This window comes from Ostrinia nubilalis, chromosome 19 (assembly GCF_963855985.1).
Source record: "Ostrinia nubilalis chromosome 19, ilOstNubi1.1, whole genome shotgun sequence".
NCBI lineage: Eukaryota > Metazoa > Arthropoda > Insecta > Lepidoptera > Crambidae > Ostrinia > Ostrinia nubilalis.
This window is the reverse complement of record NC_087106.1, coordinates 1,349,116-1,365,597: the sequence shown is the minus strand read 5'-3', so window position 1 is coordinate 1,365,597 and position 16,482 is coordinate 1,349,116. Positions and strand designations below refer to the sequence as shown.

General features: G+C 34.5%; 1 protein-coding gene across 1 annotated transcript; it reads left to right on the top strand.

Annotated features, from left to right (window-relative positions):
• The first annotated feature begins 12,435 nt into the window (after positions 1-12,435).
• Positions 12,436-15,809, top strand: LOC135081249 (putative nuclease HARBI1). The gene is made up of 5 exons (XM_063975994.1): positions 12,436-14,561; positions 14,632-14,913; positions 15,068-15,455; positions 15,536-15,669; positions 15,759-15,809. Exons 1-4 carry the CDS (start codon positions 14,307-14,309, stop codon positions 15,664-15,666), a joined length of 1,056 nt encoding a protein of 351 aa, XP_063832064.1. The 5' UTR covers positions 12,436-14,306; the 3' UTR covers positions 15,667-15,669; positions 15,759-15,809.
• Positions 15,810-16,482: the final 673 nt, after the last annotated feature.

The following is a 16,482-nucleotide window of genomic DNA, read 5'->3' as shown; positions in this document are numbered from 1 at the left end:
TTGTTTGAGTTCAACTTAATATGTTTAGTTATCCCTTTATACTTAATAAAGATGCTTGTTTGCCATATTTCACTTACTTTGTTGTATACCTTGTAACATTGCTCATACATTGGTGTCATAACCCATTTAAACCAAACACATGATGTCTGATGCCAGCACCAAGTATCACACCCTACTGAGTCTGATTTACATCCAAAACCATGTGGTAACATCTTCTCTTCTGTGAATGATGCATGTTTATATCCTTCATGCCAGGTGCCACGATTCCAGCAATTCCCACTAACACTCTTGCACTCTGAAGTTGTTTGTGTTGTTACTTTGTAGTTGCATGCATAATATGCTGCATGGTACCTAGTCACAGTCTTAGAATCTTTAATCCTAAGTTCTAACTTCTCACCATCGACTGTGTTAAAACATATGTTTGAACCTGTCTGGATTGGTATGGAATACATGTTAACTTTTGTACAGTCAGTTGAATCACATATCTTTCCACTGGATGACAAAAAGACCACATAAGGTAAGATGTTAACCATCGCAAGAGGTCACCATGAACACCAATGGCGTTAAGCTTTAAAATTAACAACGAATGGGAAATTTTGTCAAACGCCTTGGAAAAATCGGTGTAAACAGCGTCCACCTGCGACCCGTTTTCCATCGATTCAAGAACAGTATCCAGGAATTCACATAAATTCGTCTCAGTCGAGCGCTTAGAAATAAAGCCATGCTGGTGCACTGTTAACAAAGGACTAATAGCAGGGTAAAGAGTGTCATAAACAATTTTTTCAAAGGTTTTTGGGAGAACAGAGAGTTTCGAGATACCACGATAGTTACGGATATTATGTTTGTCGCCGCTTTTGTGAATAGGGACTACAAAAGAACGCTTCCAAATAAGAGGCATAATACCACATGATAATGATAACTTAAATAAATGTGCGACAGGGTATGACAGGTTATGGGTCTCATCATTGACCTTGAACTCTGAGATTGTTGGTACCGATGATTGCGGTCTGTTGAATTGATTTTGTTACCTCGATTATATTGTTTTTGTGGAGCCCTATGAAATTGCTTTTGTAGAGACCTATTAAATTATTGTTTTGAGCCCTGTTCTGTCCGTATTTTTTTACGGGCTACTAAATCTTAAAATTCTAAGTTTGGCCCTGTGACAGCCTGGACATCAATAAAAAATACCCTTTTCTCTTTCTGTATACTTCTGAAGTCATACCTCCGGGGCTTATTATTTTAATATGGGTACAGTCTATACATGCAATCACTCCAGGAAAATTTGCTATTTCGTAGAAAGATTTTCTGCAACAAAAACAGTTATTATAAGTCTTATGTAATTCAGTAATAGGTAGTATAGTCTTACTTCACCGAGTTCATTCTTCAACAGTCTATGGTCATTTAACAAAATCTTTCATTTTGCTAGCTATCATGTAGACTTGAGCAATAATTCGTGAAACTGACTGTTGGCAAATATTCATAACATCTCCATCTAATTTCTGTAAAAAATAAACATCCATATAAAAATAACACATCACAAACATAGAACAATTTGTACCTACATTATACTTCAATGCTCACAAACTCCAATAATTATATTCAATTCGATACGAGTAGTTCATACGAGAATCAAAATAACTGAAGCTACTGAAGACTTTAAAAATGATTTAACAATAATAATCATAACTATTACAGATCTTAACTTAACCAAGGATAGTGAAGAAATGAACACTGTTTCTGAGTTGATCTGGTTTTTACAGTCTTCGTGAGCACTATATCTGGGAAACAGGCTATCAGCCTTGATAAGGTAACTGCATCATAGTCTCCAGCGACAGCCTTCCTTACCTTCAAGATATTACAAGCCGCATTAAATTTCTTAATCATTTCCTTACTTTTCATTGTGGTCTTGATTCTATCAATATTATTTCCTCTTACAAGGCCAATTAAGCACAGGAGAGGGATATTATCCACTGAAATCTTTTTCAAGACTGTGGCTCTCATTACTTCAGCATTAAAGCCTGCAAAGGCTATCGTATGATTTATCCAATCATTTAGAGACTCTTTGTGGGTGGACAAGAATTCTACTATCCTTTCGTGGATATTGGCAGAAGACGCCTTTTCCAAATCCTCTAGACCCCTTTCTAAATTAATTAACCTCTCCTTTGAATCAGCTATTTTTGAATCAACGGGTGATTGAATTGAAGAGAAGAAGTCGCTAGCCTTAGTTTCACTGGCTAGGGAAGTTGTGAGGAAGAATCTGATATTGCTAGATCTTCTAATTGCCTTCGCTGCTCTTGCCTTCTGCTTTTCCTACTGCTGACTGCACTCTGAGAACTATTCAATAGAGAAGTATTCAATTTATGAAATAGTAAGCCGTCTTTGTGTGTGAAGAAATGTATGTTAAGCTTGTCTCATCTGAGTGCCCACTGCCCAGTGTTCAAATCATCAACATAGAAGTCATGCAATTGATTCAATATTACTTGCTTTATAGCTGGGTCTTGACATTCGTATGCTAACTGAACTAGACATCTAGTATTAAGAATGGAACCGCTGACGTACTATAGGTCACGGTATTCAACTGCAAGTACCTCAGAGGCTCATACATGTTTTCTCGCCACAAAATTACTTGCAAATGTCTTTGACATGGATGTATGAGAATTTGACGATACATCCATTCGTATGCTAACTGAACTAGACATCTAGTATTAAGAATGGAACCGCTGACGTACCATAGGTCACGGTATTCAACTGCAAGTACCTCAGAGGCTCATACATGTTTTCTCGCCACAAAATTACTTGCAAATGTCTTTGACATGGATGTATGAGAATTTGACGATACATCTTTTCTATATCTCCAGTAAATTTGTAATTATGTTCTCTGAATCTGGCGAGTATAGAAAAAATGTCGCCCTGTACCCTGGGACCCACCATCATACCAGCCAGAAGTTGTCTTAGCAGATGCATCAAACACTACTCTACACTTAGTCGACTCATTCTGTTCCTTAAGAACAGGATGAGGCAATATCACAGCTCTGTCTGGTCTCTCAATCTCTGACGCATGACCCAGGTCCTGATATTCCTGTATAAAACTAACATATTGCTCTTTTACTTCAGGTTGCCTTTGAAAACGCCTATCTAAAGACTCAAATCTCTTGCGAGCTAATGATCTCAGCCACCCGATTCCAACCACTTATTCATCAAATTTTTAATGGTTCTTGTGTAAACACTTCGATTCCTCAATGACCCATTGTTGACGGAGATACAATGGGCAATTCTAGTAAAGGGTAATTGCTCTTATTCGGTGCTTTATATTCAAAGGACTGCCTTTCATCTTTGTGGTCCAAGGGGTTATCAGGGTCGGTGTCCAAGGGTGCATACCAATAGGCGTCTCTATAGGGGCTTATTATTATATTTTTAGAATTCTCTTCTGTATGGGTTGGTTGACTCATGTTTCGAATGATCTCACGTAGTTGACGTCTTGTGACCTTATTGCGTGGTTTTTCTTGAGGCAATGGGTTAGTGGTTTTTGCATCAATCCTAAAAATGAGTAATAATACTTTTGAGTATTGGATAATTTAAAATGGCTTTTATTTTATCTTCGTTTGGTTTAAGACCTTCTTTTGTTATTGTATGACCTAAATATAATACTTTTTTCTTTAAAAACTCTGATTTATCCAATTGAACTTCTAGATTACCATTTTTTTGTTTCGAAAATAATTCTTTGTTTTTTAATGTGGTCGTTAAAGTTTTCCAAAAATATAATTATGTCATCTAAACAAAGATTGGATTATCATGTTTAGTACGAATTCAGTGTTTAATTTCGTGTGTAAATGACAATGGTAATAGTGCCATGGTAGGGCGTATTAATGAGACAAGAGTTGGTATTATACTGTGTTATTAGTCTGTTTAGTCTCACATCACGTTATTTCGTACCTACGTGTTTAACTTCGTCGTCGTTCGTCTTTTGAGGTGCCATCTTCGTCGGGGTCACCAATTTGTGCCATGATAGGGGACCGTATGAATGAGACAAGAGTTGGTATTAGTCTATGTTATTAGTATGTTTATTAACGTGAATTTATACGATATAGATTAAAGGTAAGTGACGTCACAGCATCAACACTATACGTGATAAATGTGCTGACACTGTGAACGTGATCAAGATAAGATATTCAGAGATTAAGTATTGTGCATACCGGCACAGTAATCCTTGGCAGTAAAATGTCTCGAAATTCATGGCACAAATTATTTAATACATTCTTTTCGTTTATATGATTAAAAGTTGATCTTCAGCTTGATAATAATTATCGTTATATAAAAAGAATTTATTATTGTTTCGTCCGTGATTTCAAATGGATAAAATATGCTCAAAATTAATTTTCTCTAAATCATTATTAATGTACGTTTTCGCGAAACCCTCTTCACAGGTTACTAAGGCACGGGGCATTGTAACATTTTCTCTGAACTCTACGGAAGGTAGAAATCCTTTTACGTTATACAAATCGGTGGGAATTTTTACAAGTTGCAAACAATGCAGTTGTAAAACTCAACGCATGGGTTTGAACTGAGGATTAAATCTTATGGATAAGACTAAGTTTCCGATTCTAAATTTATAAGTTTTAAAATCTAATTCGACTCCAAATCGTGACATAAAATCAATTCCTATTAATCCATCATATTCTGGTGAAAAATCAAATGTATAAAATGTATGTATTTCATGAATGTCAAATATGTTTTTAAATGATATTGGTACACACCCGTTATGCTTACTATGAGCATGTGTGCTAACGATTTCATTTTTTATTTAATTGGGAAAATATTTTTCAACTAATTTTGAACTGATGAATGACCTAGCTTTTCCTGTATCAATCATGGAATTTGCATTATATTGTTCAAGTCTAATATAGGGTAATATAGATTTTATTACTCCTATTTCTGGACTGAAGTTGAGGCTTTTAAGTGAAAATTCACTTTCGGCTTTGTATAAATAAGAACTGGACGGCATGTCCAAATTATCAACTTTATCTACACATTGCGTATTTAAGATATTCAAAGGTTGCTGGTTTAGTGAGATGTTACCGTTGGTTTCCGGTATGGGCGTCATCATTGACCTTGTACTGAGAGCGGTTTTCAAAGTTTCTTGAACTCTGAGATTGTTGGTACCGATGATTGCGGTCTGTTGAATTGATTTTGTTGACCTTGATTATATTGGTTTTGTGGAGCCCTATGAAATTGATTTTGTAGAGCCCTATTAAATTATTGATTTGAGCCCTGTTCTGCCCCATTATTTGGATGACGGGGGTGCCATGAGCTTTAAGGTATTTTTTTTAATGAAAATCACTACTACAGACTCTTGGTCCGTACTTTTTTGAGATTGATATTTATTTGTTTGATTATTATTATACATTTGCTTGCTCCGCGTTTAAAAACATATGATATTAAAGATTAAAAATAGGCTTAAGCTAAGGGAGGGGTACAATGGAGGGAGGGGAGGTTTGGGACATCATTGCTTTGAGGTAGTTGTGTTATATTAGGTTTATTATAGTTTGGTTTGCCAATGCTTTTGTCTTTTTGCCGTAAGTTATATTACACTCGGCGCTGGCTAGCCTGTTCTTTTGCTTGAACACGCTGCCGCGTGTCTAGCTAGTTGATAAAAGTTTTCCTCTTCTAACACGATCTCTAATGCTACCTCCAGTGTGGATGGAGCCTTCAACCTCACGATGCGCACTAAATCTTCCGTCAAATCATAAAAAAATACGTTAAATGCCGTATCATGATAAATACGCGTTTTACTTTCACTTGAAGCCTTATCAGGAATCAAGTTACCTTAGAAATTAAATTGGTACGTACACTTTGGATACGATGACATAAATCTAAATATCTCTCTTTGGGTCTGATTTGCATGGATTCTAATTTTATAGCAATGCAACACTCAGATCTAGGATCTCCGAAGCGCTGAGTTAATAACGCCTTTAATTCTTCATAAGTTGTTATATTCTGCCTCTCACTTATTAAAGTGGCTGCCCTGCCTGCCAGGCGACTTGTGAAAACTAGAGATTAAAAAGTTCCTGTTCACCGCCTTAATTAAAATGAGAGAGAATAAATTCGCATTTTTGCAAATATAAGTTCAATTGCTTATAATATCCGTCAAAAATTGGAATTAATTTAACCATTTCCTGTGGTATAGCAGATATAGAAGCCATTTTTTAAAATTAATGCACTTCTCTTCACTCCAATCTTATGGAATTCAGTAATAGGTAGTTAACCGTCGAGTCTGATCGTTCGGTTTATCGAAGAGGCGGAGTAGGCTTTTGCGAATCGAAACAGCGTATACGGTGAAAAGTTAATTTTAATTACTTGGTTAAAAAAATACAAGATGAAAACTTAGGGCTAGAGTACTGTACTAGTCCGAGACCATTGGTAGAATGTCTCGCTTGATTCTGATCACTGCTTATTATACTAAATCGATAAGGTTGCTCTACGTGATTTTCTAAGTTTCCAGATTTGGGTTTTTAAACTTTTCACCACAAAGCCTGCAATGTAAATAATCGCAGTACGTGAAAATTCTGTTAGACGTGTTGGGTCTGCAATGTAATCGTGGTCTTTGTCCACCACTACTTCTTTAACTAAATCTTGAAATAGATAAAGAATTGGGTGATAAAAATGGAGTTAGCAGCAGATTACTAACTGCATACCCATTGTCCCCTAAAATTATCCCTTGTAATTGCCCAGTAACAATTTTGCTTAACAGCACTGCCATTGTAAATAAAACTTTCATGAGTACTGCCAGGCCAACGGGCTACTAAATCTTAAAATTCTAAGTTTGGTCCTGTGACAGCCTGGACATTAATAGAAAAATACCCTTTTCTCTTTCTGTATACTTCTGAAGTCATGCCTCTGGGGCAATTATTATAAATCTTATGGAATTCAGTAATAGGTAGTCAACCGTCGAGTCCGATCGTTCGGTTTATCGGAGGCGGAGTAGGCTTTTGCGAATCGAAACAGCGTATACAATGAAAAGTTAATTTTCATTACTTGGTTAAAAAAATACAAGATGAAAACTTAGGGCTAGAATACTGTACTAGTCCGAGACCGGTGGCAGAATGTCTTGCTTGATTCTGATCAGTGCTTAATACTAAATCGATAAGTTGGCTCTACGTGATTTTCTAAGAGTTTCCAGATTTTCTACGGTCGTAAAATCTTGGTACCTTATAAAGGACTCATAAATCATAGAAACGAGATAAGGCACGGCATCCGCATATCGCGACTAGGTAATAAAATGTTTACGACCGTGTCACCATACATATTAGAAAGTTAAACTGATATTAAATATATTAAGTTAAAATAATATTAATTATGATTTATGGAGGCCACATTATGGTGACACCATAACTCCTTAAGACCAAAATTACCTAAATGAATAATTGAAAAATTTTGTCCAGATTACATTATACCCGTAGAGAACTTTATCGATGCTTATGCATAATTTTAACATAATACTATTCATAATATTACTGAATACATGTTTCGTTATTAAATGTGTTAATTCCAATAAAAATGTATGAACAATAAAGTGGTTTTTACTCAGCATAATGGGGCGCTCAATTATAAGCTTACCCTACACCATATTAAAATATTAAAAGTATTGAACAATACAATTCATATGTTGTTTTAAACCATATTTTAAGTATTGAAGAATACAATTCAAATCCCTACACCATAATTAATCGAACACATTTCATATAACATCTATAAATAATTATACATTTTAATACATTTTAGCTTAAGAGCTAGTATAATGTAATATAATATATTTTATAATATCCTTCTGAACTTTAAAGTTCTTCTTATCGTTTGACACAACGATAGGGACGACTAGTTACTCTTAATAAAACTTTTACAATAATTGATAATAATTCACAATAATTCATTTTGAACCTTAGTTCTTACGTCATTAGACGATTAGTCAAATACAGACACTTACATAATCATAAAATTCACATTTTGTGATAATTCGTTACACATTTCATAGTAACATTCATATTATTATGTGTTAATTGTTACACGTTTCATAAAAATTCATTACGCGTTTTATATAAAATACGCATTATGTGTTATTTGTTACACATTTCATAATACAATTTATTCATTTCGCGTTTCATATAAAATACACATTTTGTGTTACACATTTCATAATACATTTATTCATTATGCGTTTCATATAAAATACACATTTCGTGTTATTTTATACATTTCATATTTCCATTTATCAGCGAATTCATTAATTATTATTCATTTGTCACTTACTAGCGAATTTGTTAATATAATTTATTATTACTCATTATTCATTGTTGCAAACTTTATAAAGTTATTTGGTAAGGCCACCCACGATATCCAAGCAATTTCACCTACAGTATTGGTTATTTTCCTCAACGGCTCATTGTTGCTCGTTGACGACTGCCTAGGTTCTAATGAAACGGGTTCATTGTTACTAGTTGAAGGTTTAGGCTCTACTGGTTCATTACTCATCGAAGGTCTAGGTTCTTGATCAGGCTTTTCTAAGGGTTTGAATGATTTTAGATCGCGAGGTTCTTCAAAAGTTTTCTCAGGTCTTTTGACATTTTTAATGAGGACTGTTGTTTCCCTCTGCCCGATTTTGATCGGAACTACATTTCTTTCAACCTCACCTATTACCTGAGCTTTTTCATAAAGGGGTTCATCATTCCCTTTAAGTTTATTAACGAGTTTAGTATAGATTTCATCACCTATTTCTAAATTAATTTTATCACCTGGTTTACTGCGATTAAGTTTCTCATTAAGGAGTTTTTCCGAAATATATTTATATAACTATGAAGTTCTCTTAGCATGATCCTTCATCATTTGTTGAACATTTGTTTTTTGAAAATCACTATTAAATACCGAATTTACGTCAGTATGAGCAAATACAACTTCAAAAGGACTTAAGCCTGTGGCTGAATGAATAGTATTGTTGTAAGCCATTATAGCATAAGCCATTACAGTTGCTGCGTCACTTAGTTTTTGTTCATATTTAGCTAATCTGCAAGTTTCAATTATTGTAGAATGAAAACTTTCTACTATTCCCATTGAGTTAGGATTGTTTGGCGTTCCTATATGAAGGTTAATTTTATAAAATGCCAATGTTTCTTCATTAATGCATTGTTAAATTCTGAACCTGGATCACAACTTATTTTAGTTGGTGTTCCATAAAATGAAAATTATTTTATTAATTCCCTAATTGTTTCCGGTGTTGATTTATTTCGAACTTCAATTGCCTGTCCTAATTTAGAAAACGCATCTACAATTGTTAGATAAGTTTTTCCTTCAATAGAGAATAAATCTATAAAAATTTCTTGAAACGGTTTAAATTGCGTTTGCGTTATCAAGGTTTCAGGATTAATGGGGTGTCTATCGTACTTCATTCGTTTACACAGATCGCAAGAATTAATTACTGTCGCTACTGTTTGTGCCATATTCGGCCAATAATAATTTCTTTTGATTCTTATAAGCGTCTCCTTAATTCCCCGGTGGAATGTTTTTCCCTCGTGATAATTTTGTACTGTGTTTTTGTGAATCTTAGTCATCTAAATAAATTACACGTTCCGTGCATTCAAAAATTTGTACGGGATTATTTTTGTACAATTCGAGATAAATTTTAGAGAATGATTTCCTAAATTCTTTATGATCGTAATATATAAAAATCTTTTTATCATTTGGAATATTATCCTTTAGAAACTGTCTAATTAAATCTTCATTATCAATCGGTAATCTAACTTCAATATTTTTTTGTTTCTCGCGTGACTTTTCGTTAATTTTGATTTCATCCTTATACCAACGAATAATAATAATTTGGTAAGGTTTACTGTCAATTGCCTCGTTTAAAATGGGAATACCGTCAATTCTAAATGTTTGAGACTCATTGTCTGATTCTGATGCTGCCAGTGTTTCTGCGGAATCTACTGAACTAATAGATCGAGAATCGTCACCGTCTGTTGCGGCTGTCGAGTCATTTACTAGAGTATAATTTAATCTTATTCGAGTAAGTGCATCAGCATTTGAATTTTGCTTTCCACTTATGTATATTATTTCAAAATCATATTCTTGTTAACGTAATCTCCATCTCGTTAGTTTACTGTTAGGTTCTTGAAGATAATACAACCATACTAATGGCCTATGGTCAGTGTAAATTAAATATTTTCTTCCATATAAATATGGTCTAAAATGTTTCGTTGCCCATAATACAGCTAAAAGCTCTTTTTCAATTGCGCTATATTTAGTTTTAGCGTCGCTAAGTGTTCGACTCGCGTAAGCAATTGGCTTATCTTGACCTATATTTCCTTGCGATAAAACCGCGCCTAACGCAATGTTCGAAGCGTCAGTTGTTAAAACGAACGGTTTTGCTAAGTCACGGAACTGTAACAATGGGGCATTAACTAACAGTTCTTTAAAGGTTTCGTAGTCAACGTCCTGTGACCTTACTGCGTGGTTTTTCTTCAGGCAATGGGTTAACGGTTTTGCAAAATCTTTGATGAATTTTCTGTAGTATCCTATCAATCCTAAAATTGATTTTATTTCCCTAGTACTTTTGGGGATTGGATAATTTAAAATTGCTTTTATTTTATCTTCGTTTGGTTTCAGAACTTCTTTTGTAATTGGCTTGCTTTTTTACAGCCAAAAGGAGCTTTTATGTATGCATCAGCAATTTTATTATTGCATGTGCGGCGGCATATCAATTTTGGTGGACGTGTAAGTTGTTGAGCTCCTTCAATTAAAGCTCTAAATTATTTATTTTCTACTATAGACATAGGGGACGTTGTGAGTCTCCAATGAAGGTTTGTGCAATGATGACGTCTCTTTAAGTTTGAGCGCTGCTCATATTTCAATATTCTTAAGTTCTTTAAAATTGTGACGTATAATAGTATAGATGCGGAGATAACAATTACTGCAAATAGGGCCAATAAGGTTGCTTGATATGTTTTCATGCGTCTGTCTGTAGAATCTTCTTTATTTTCGTATTTTCTTTCTTCACAATTTCACTGGCTCGAGTGGCAGGGCCGCCATGAAGTATGTCTGCTAAAGGAATTTACGACATAATTAGGTATTAATCAAAAAGTATAAAGGTTTTTCAACAAAGCTGGATAGATAGGCACTACAGGAAGAACTAAATGAGTAGGTACACTAGGCACTAACTATTCGCAACTTTTAGTTACAATATCTTAAAACTAAAGCGAAAGAAGAAATATTTGTTCATCACTTACCCTATCGGGGATGTATTCATTACACAGTTTTGTTAGGTATTCGTACTTATTTACGAAACGAAGGCGTAACAACTAATTGTACTTTACAGTCTGTAGTAGATTATTTAGTGCATTTGCACTACATAAATGATTTAAAATGGAATCGGTGGCGATAAGCAAGTACGCGACCGTATTTATCGAGTTGGTTTGGATTTTTAAAGGTATTTACTATACTTACCTAAAAACCTTCAAACAAATATCAACATACTGTACACGTATTGTAGTATTTTTTCAAAATGTCTTCCTCTCTCCGAGATACAAACACGTGCTCTATTCCGCAAGTTATTCTTCAAAGAAATAAGCACGTTTCTTTGAGCTTGAACCTATTGAAAAGCCGCAATGATTCGGTTTCGCAAATCACCAACACTAGTAGGTTCACTCACAAAAACTCGGCGCTTGATATCGCTCCACAAATCACACAAAGTCCACAGGCGTAAGGTCCGGGGACCGCGGAGGTCAGGGCACGGGCCCGCCGCGGCCGATCCACCGCGCTCCGAACTCGCCGTTTAGGTACACACGGACTGCATTGTGGTAATAGGGCGGAGCACCGTCATGTTGGAAGTACAGCGACTGGAGATCCGCGAGGGGCACGTCGTCCATTATGGTCGGCAACATCTCCTGGAGAATAGCTAAATAGCTTGCACTCGTTAACCGCCCTTCGATGAAAAGATACATTTAACTAAACCTATTTCTTTCTTATTATTTACAAAAACCAATAAATAAATAGCATGTTCCCAGAATAGTAGTATAGGAAAAATAAAGAATATTTTACTTACTGCATAACATTAATTTATTTTGTACACCTATGTTTTTTTATTTCTATTTAAAGCTTGTGCTGCTACCTTAGTCTCACCATCATCGTGATATGTGGTTTTGCCTGACAAAATCCGGTTAATTGAACGGCATTAGCTATGTATAAGAACATTTATTACCGTATTCTCAAAATAAGTTTTTAATATATTTTTATAAGTTTCACAATATTGAAAGGGGAATAACAAATATGTCTGTGAACATTTTGATTTTTTCCTTTAGTATATTTTTTGGTATATCTTTTTTTAATATTTCTGATACTAAATGTTGTATTTGTAAAAAAAACAAATTTTTTGATGGGTATAACAAAGAAGTTTTATGTTTTTATATTCTTTGGCTTTAACATATTCATTTGTTTTGTCTTTAGGGTCACCATGCATATCTTTTTTAAAATTTTTACATCCTTTTGAAATATGTTTAAGGCATTTCCCCAGGAACCCACCCACACACATTTGTCATTTTCTGAGTTAGTTTTCGTAAACAAAACTTCTGTAGACATTTTCTCAGCATCAACTAAAGCCTGGAATATTATAATGAGCTATTTACATAGCAGTCTTAATTGGCTAGTTACAAAGTATGAATATTAATGAGCTATTTACAAAGCAGTCTTATAAATGCAACTTAATTGGCTAGTTACAAAGTATTGTATCTTTTTGTTATTTTTTTTTTCAAAAAGCTATTTACAATGCACTATACTAACTAATAGGTGTGTAACTTATAATAATTAGTTAAATTATAATGACTACTTAAAAATTATACATGGGATAGATCTTCGTCTTCACCTAGCGCGTTTTTCTTCCAATATTCGTCCCACGCTACTGCTGTTATGAAGCAATATTCTTCTGGGTACACTCTTTGATTGAACCTGAATGTATAAGTTCTGTGTTCTATTGCCTCTTTTGCTTCTGGTACATTGACATATAGTTCAATGTTATAATTGCTAGCAGTGTAAACTCGGCAATTAGTATCGTCTTATATATCGTCTTATATCGTCTATTTTTGTATTTAACATCGGTTGTCCTGCTGCTAATAGTTTCCATTGTTCGAATTGGTTCTCTGTTAATTTGCACTCGTTCATGAAACATGCGTTTGTATGGATTAATGAACTAAAATTGAATGATGATCCCGGACTTAGTCCCGTCAGTCGTTCATAATTGTAGTGCATTTGTACTAGAGACTCCATAATCATAGATTTTCCTGTGCTCGGTGGTCCCATGAAGAATAAATTGTTTCTCTTTTTTGTCTGTCCGAGAAAATGTCTTTTTGTAATAGTTGCAAATCGTACATTTGATATGTTGTTGTTTGCCAATATATATTCCAGTGTTGTTACTTACTTGGCTACCGCTCCAACCGTTGTAATGTCTGGCAATAGTTTTATTTGTAGTAGTTTGGCGCGCTCCATTCGCTGCTCTGGTTGTTCTTGAAATACCGAAATTCTGGATATTGATATTGCTGTTCTGAGTCTTTCTAGATTTTTTTTTTATAAACTGGGCGGCAATCCCTTCAGCTGTTGAACACAATAGTCTAGTGGCTTCCCCTTCATCGAAGGCTCTGTGTTCACATAGGAATAGAACCAGTTGATTATTAGCGTCACTATATTCTTTAAATCGTCCAGATTTGGGAATTCCGAGGTTACAAGGTTTTCCTTGTTGTACATCAGATTGTGTTTGTATCGTTCAAGCTCCATTCTTCGGTCTCGCTTAAGCTCACCGTAAATTTCATCGGCCTCAAAATAGCTTTCCACCAGTTTTTTGTTAGTTTCACGCAATGTTGGGCTTTGTACTGAAAGAAGACTATTTCTCCTTTCGAGACTTCCAATTGTAGTGTTTTTTTTGTTTTCTCTTGTTTGATTACAAATTCCCAACGAATGTTTTGCGGACCGGAAAGCTCTTTTATCCTCCTCGGTGAGAATGTTTCTAACGGTCTTATTCATAATCATTTTTCACATTTTATCAAATGCTTATTAGAGGTTTATAAAACGTTTGATAAAAATTGTTATTCATAATCGTCATTTAGCGCTAAAATCCTCTTATAACTGTGTGATAAGTTATCGAGAGCTCGGGCCTTGTTTAAAGCTCTAATAAACCTATTTTAACCTAACTTTTATAAATGTCATTTCATATGAATGTCACTTCGTTGGTTTATTTATTCAAAATATCCTTGCTGTGATCCTTGCTTGTGAAAATGAATGCTATAAATGCAATTGTGCATTTAGCCAATAATGCCGACCCAGCGCGACGTAGAAAGCTCTACCGCCAACGAAGCAACCCATTCGATTTGCGGGACCTAAATTTTAAAATAAAATATAGGTTCAATAAGGACACAGTGCGCACCATCATAGATTTGGTGGAAGATGATCTGGTTCAGAGCGCTAGAGGTGGTGGCACGTGTCCTGAACTGCAAGTTTTAGTGGCCATAAGATGTTGGGGACGTCGTGAGGTAAGCACAAAAAAGTGTTTTATTTTATCCCTTTGTCGTGGCTGCTATAATTATTTTCATACATTTTCAGGTACAAGATGATGCTGGTGACCTCCATGGCCTAAGTCAGCCGACAGTGAGCCGGATATGCGCCAGAGTCGCGCATGCAATCGCGAATAAGGCAAATTCCTTCATCAAAATGCCTATCACTATAGGAGAGCAGGAAAGAATTAGTGCCAAATTTAGAGCAATTAAAAATTTTCCTGGGGTGATAGGAGCCATAGATTGCACCCACATTAAAATTAAAAAAACCGGAGGTGACATGGCCCAGTACTATATTAATAGAAAAGGCTATTATTCCCTGAATGTTCAGGTAAAATATATTTTGATTTTATACAGTTTACAACAGAGAAAGATTTGTTTTAATAATGTCTATAATTTTTACTTTGTATGATCTAAATTTTAGCAACATTCAACACTATATTATTGGATGGATTACCTACAGGATACTGTTTTTTTTATTTTAGGTTGTCTGTGATGCTGACCTCAAAATAATGGATATAGTGGCTAGATGGCGAGGCAGTACACATGACAGTCGAATTTTTATGGAGAGCAATATAAAACAACGATTTGAGGATAGGCAGTTTAGAGGACGCCTTATTGGCGATTCGGGCTACCCTCTTCTGCCATATCTATTTACACCTATTTTAAGGCCTAGTCGTCCAGAAGAAGAAGCATACAATAATGCTCACATCTCAACTAGGAACACTGTTGAAAGGTGTTTTGGGGTGTGGAAGCAGCGGTTCCAATGCCTACTCCATGGCTTACCAGTAAGCCTCCAAAATGGAAAAGCTGTGATCATAGCATTGGCTGTATTACATAATATAGCCATTGATATGAATGACACATTGTTAGGTAAATGTTATCAATTTGACTGTACATAAGGAATACAAATCTTTATGACAAAATGTTGACAAATTCATAATATTTTTCAGAACAACATATGGAGCAGGTCCCTGTAACTCCGCAACTTTCGACGGAGAACAGTGTTCACGACAACCGACCTTCATTGTTGAGGCGTAGGTCGCAGTTGATACTACAAAATTTTATAAATCAACATTTTTGAATGGTACTAAAATACATTTTGATAAATTCCAACGATTTACTTTTATGTAATGTCATTTGAGTTCATGAAAATGTTGTATTTTAATTTTTCAGATACTGTTCCTGGCATCTTAATGAAAATAAAAAGAATATTTGATTGAAAAATACCTGTATTTCAATTTTCAGTCCAATTTGTTACTATCACAAAAACAAAACCTGTAGTTCTCTTTAAAAAAGCAATTATTCTGCAAAAATTCAAAACAAATTACTTTATATCACTAATTTAAGTACAATTAGTTTCAACAAACTTACTTATTAAAAATCACAGTTCAATTCTTTAAAACAAAGAAATTGCTTAAGTATAAACGTTTCTATTCGGAGGTTATCAACCTTCTACATTTAAAACAAAATAACCATAATTTACACTATTATTATAAAGGCGAATGTTTGTGACTAGGCATATGTGTATTTACTTTATATCACTAATTTAAGTACAATTATTAAACTTACTTACTAAAAATCACAGTTCAATTCTTTAAAACAAAGAAATTGCTTAAGTATAAACGTTTCTATTCGGAGGTTATCAACCTTCTACATTTAAAACAAAATAACCATAATTTACACTATTATTATAAAGGCGAATGTTTGTGACTAGGCATATGTGTATTTACTTTATATCACTAATTTAAGTACAATTATTAAACTTACTTACTAAAAATCACAGTTCAATTCTTATAAACAAATAAATTGCTAAAACAGATAGATTATATAGTCTCGAATAACATATAGGCTTCTTTTTATCCTGGAAAAATGCACAGATCCTGTAGGTTACAGAAAT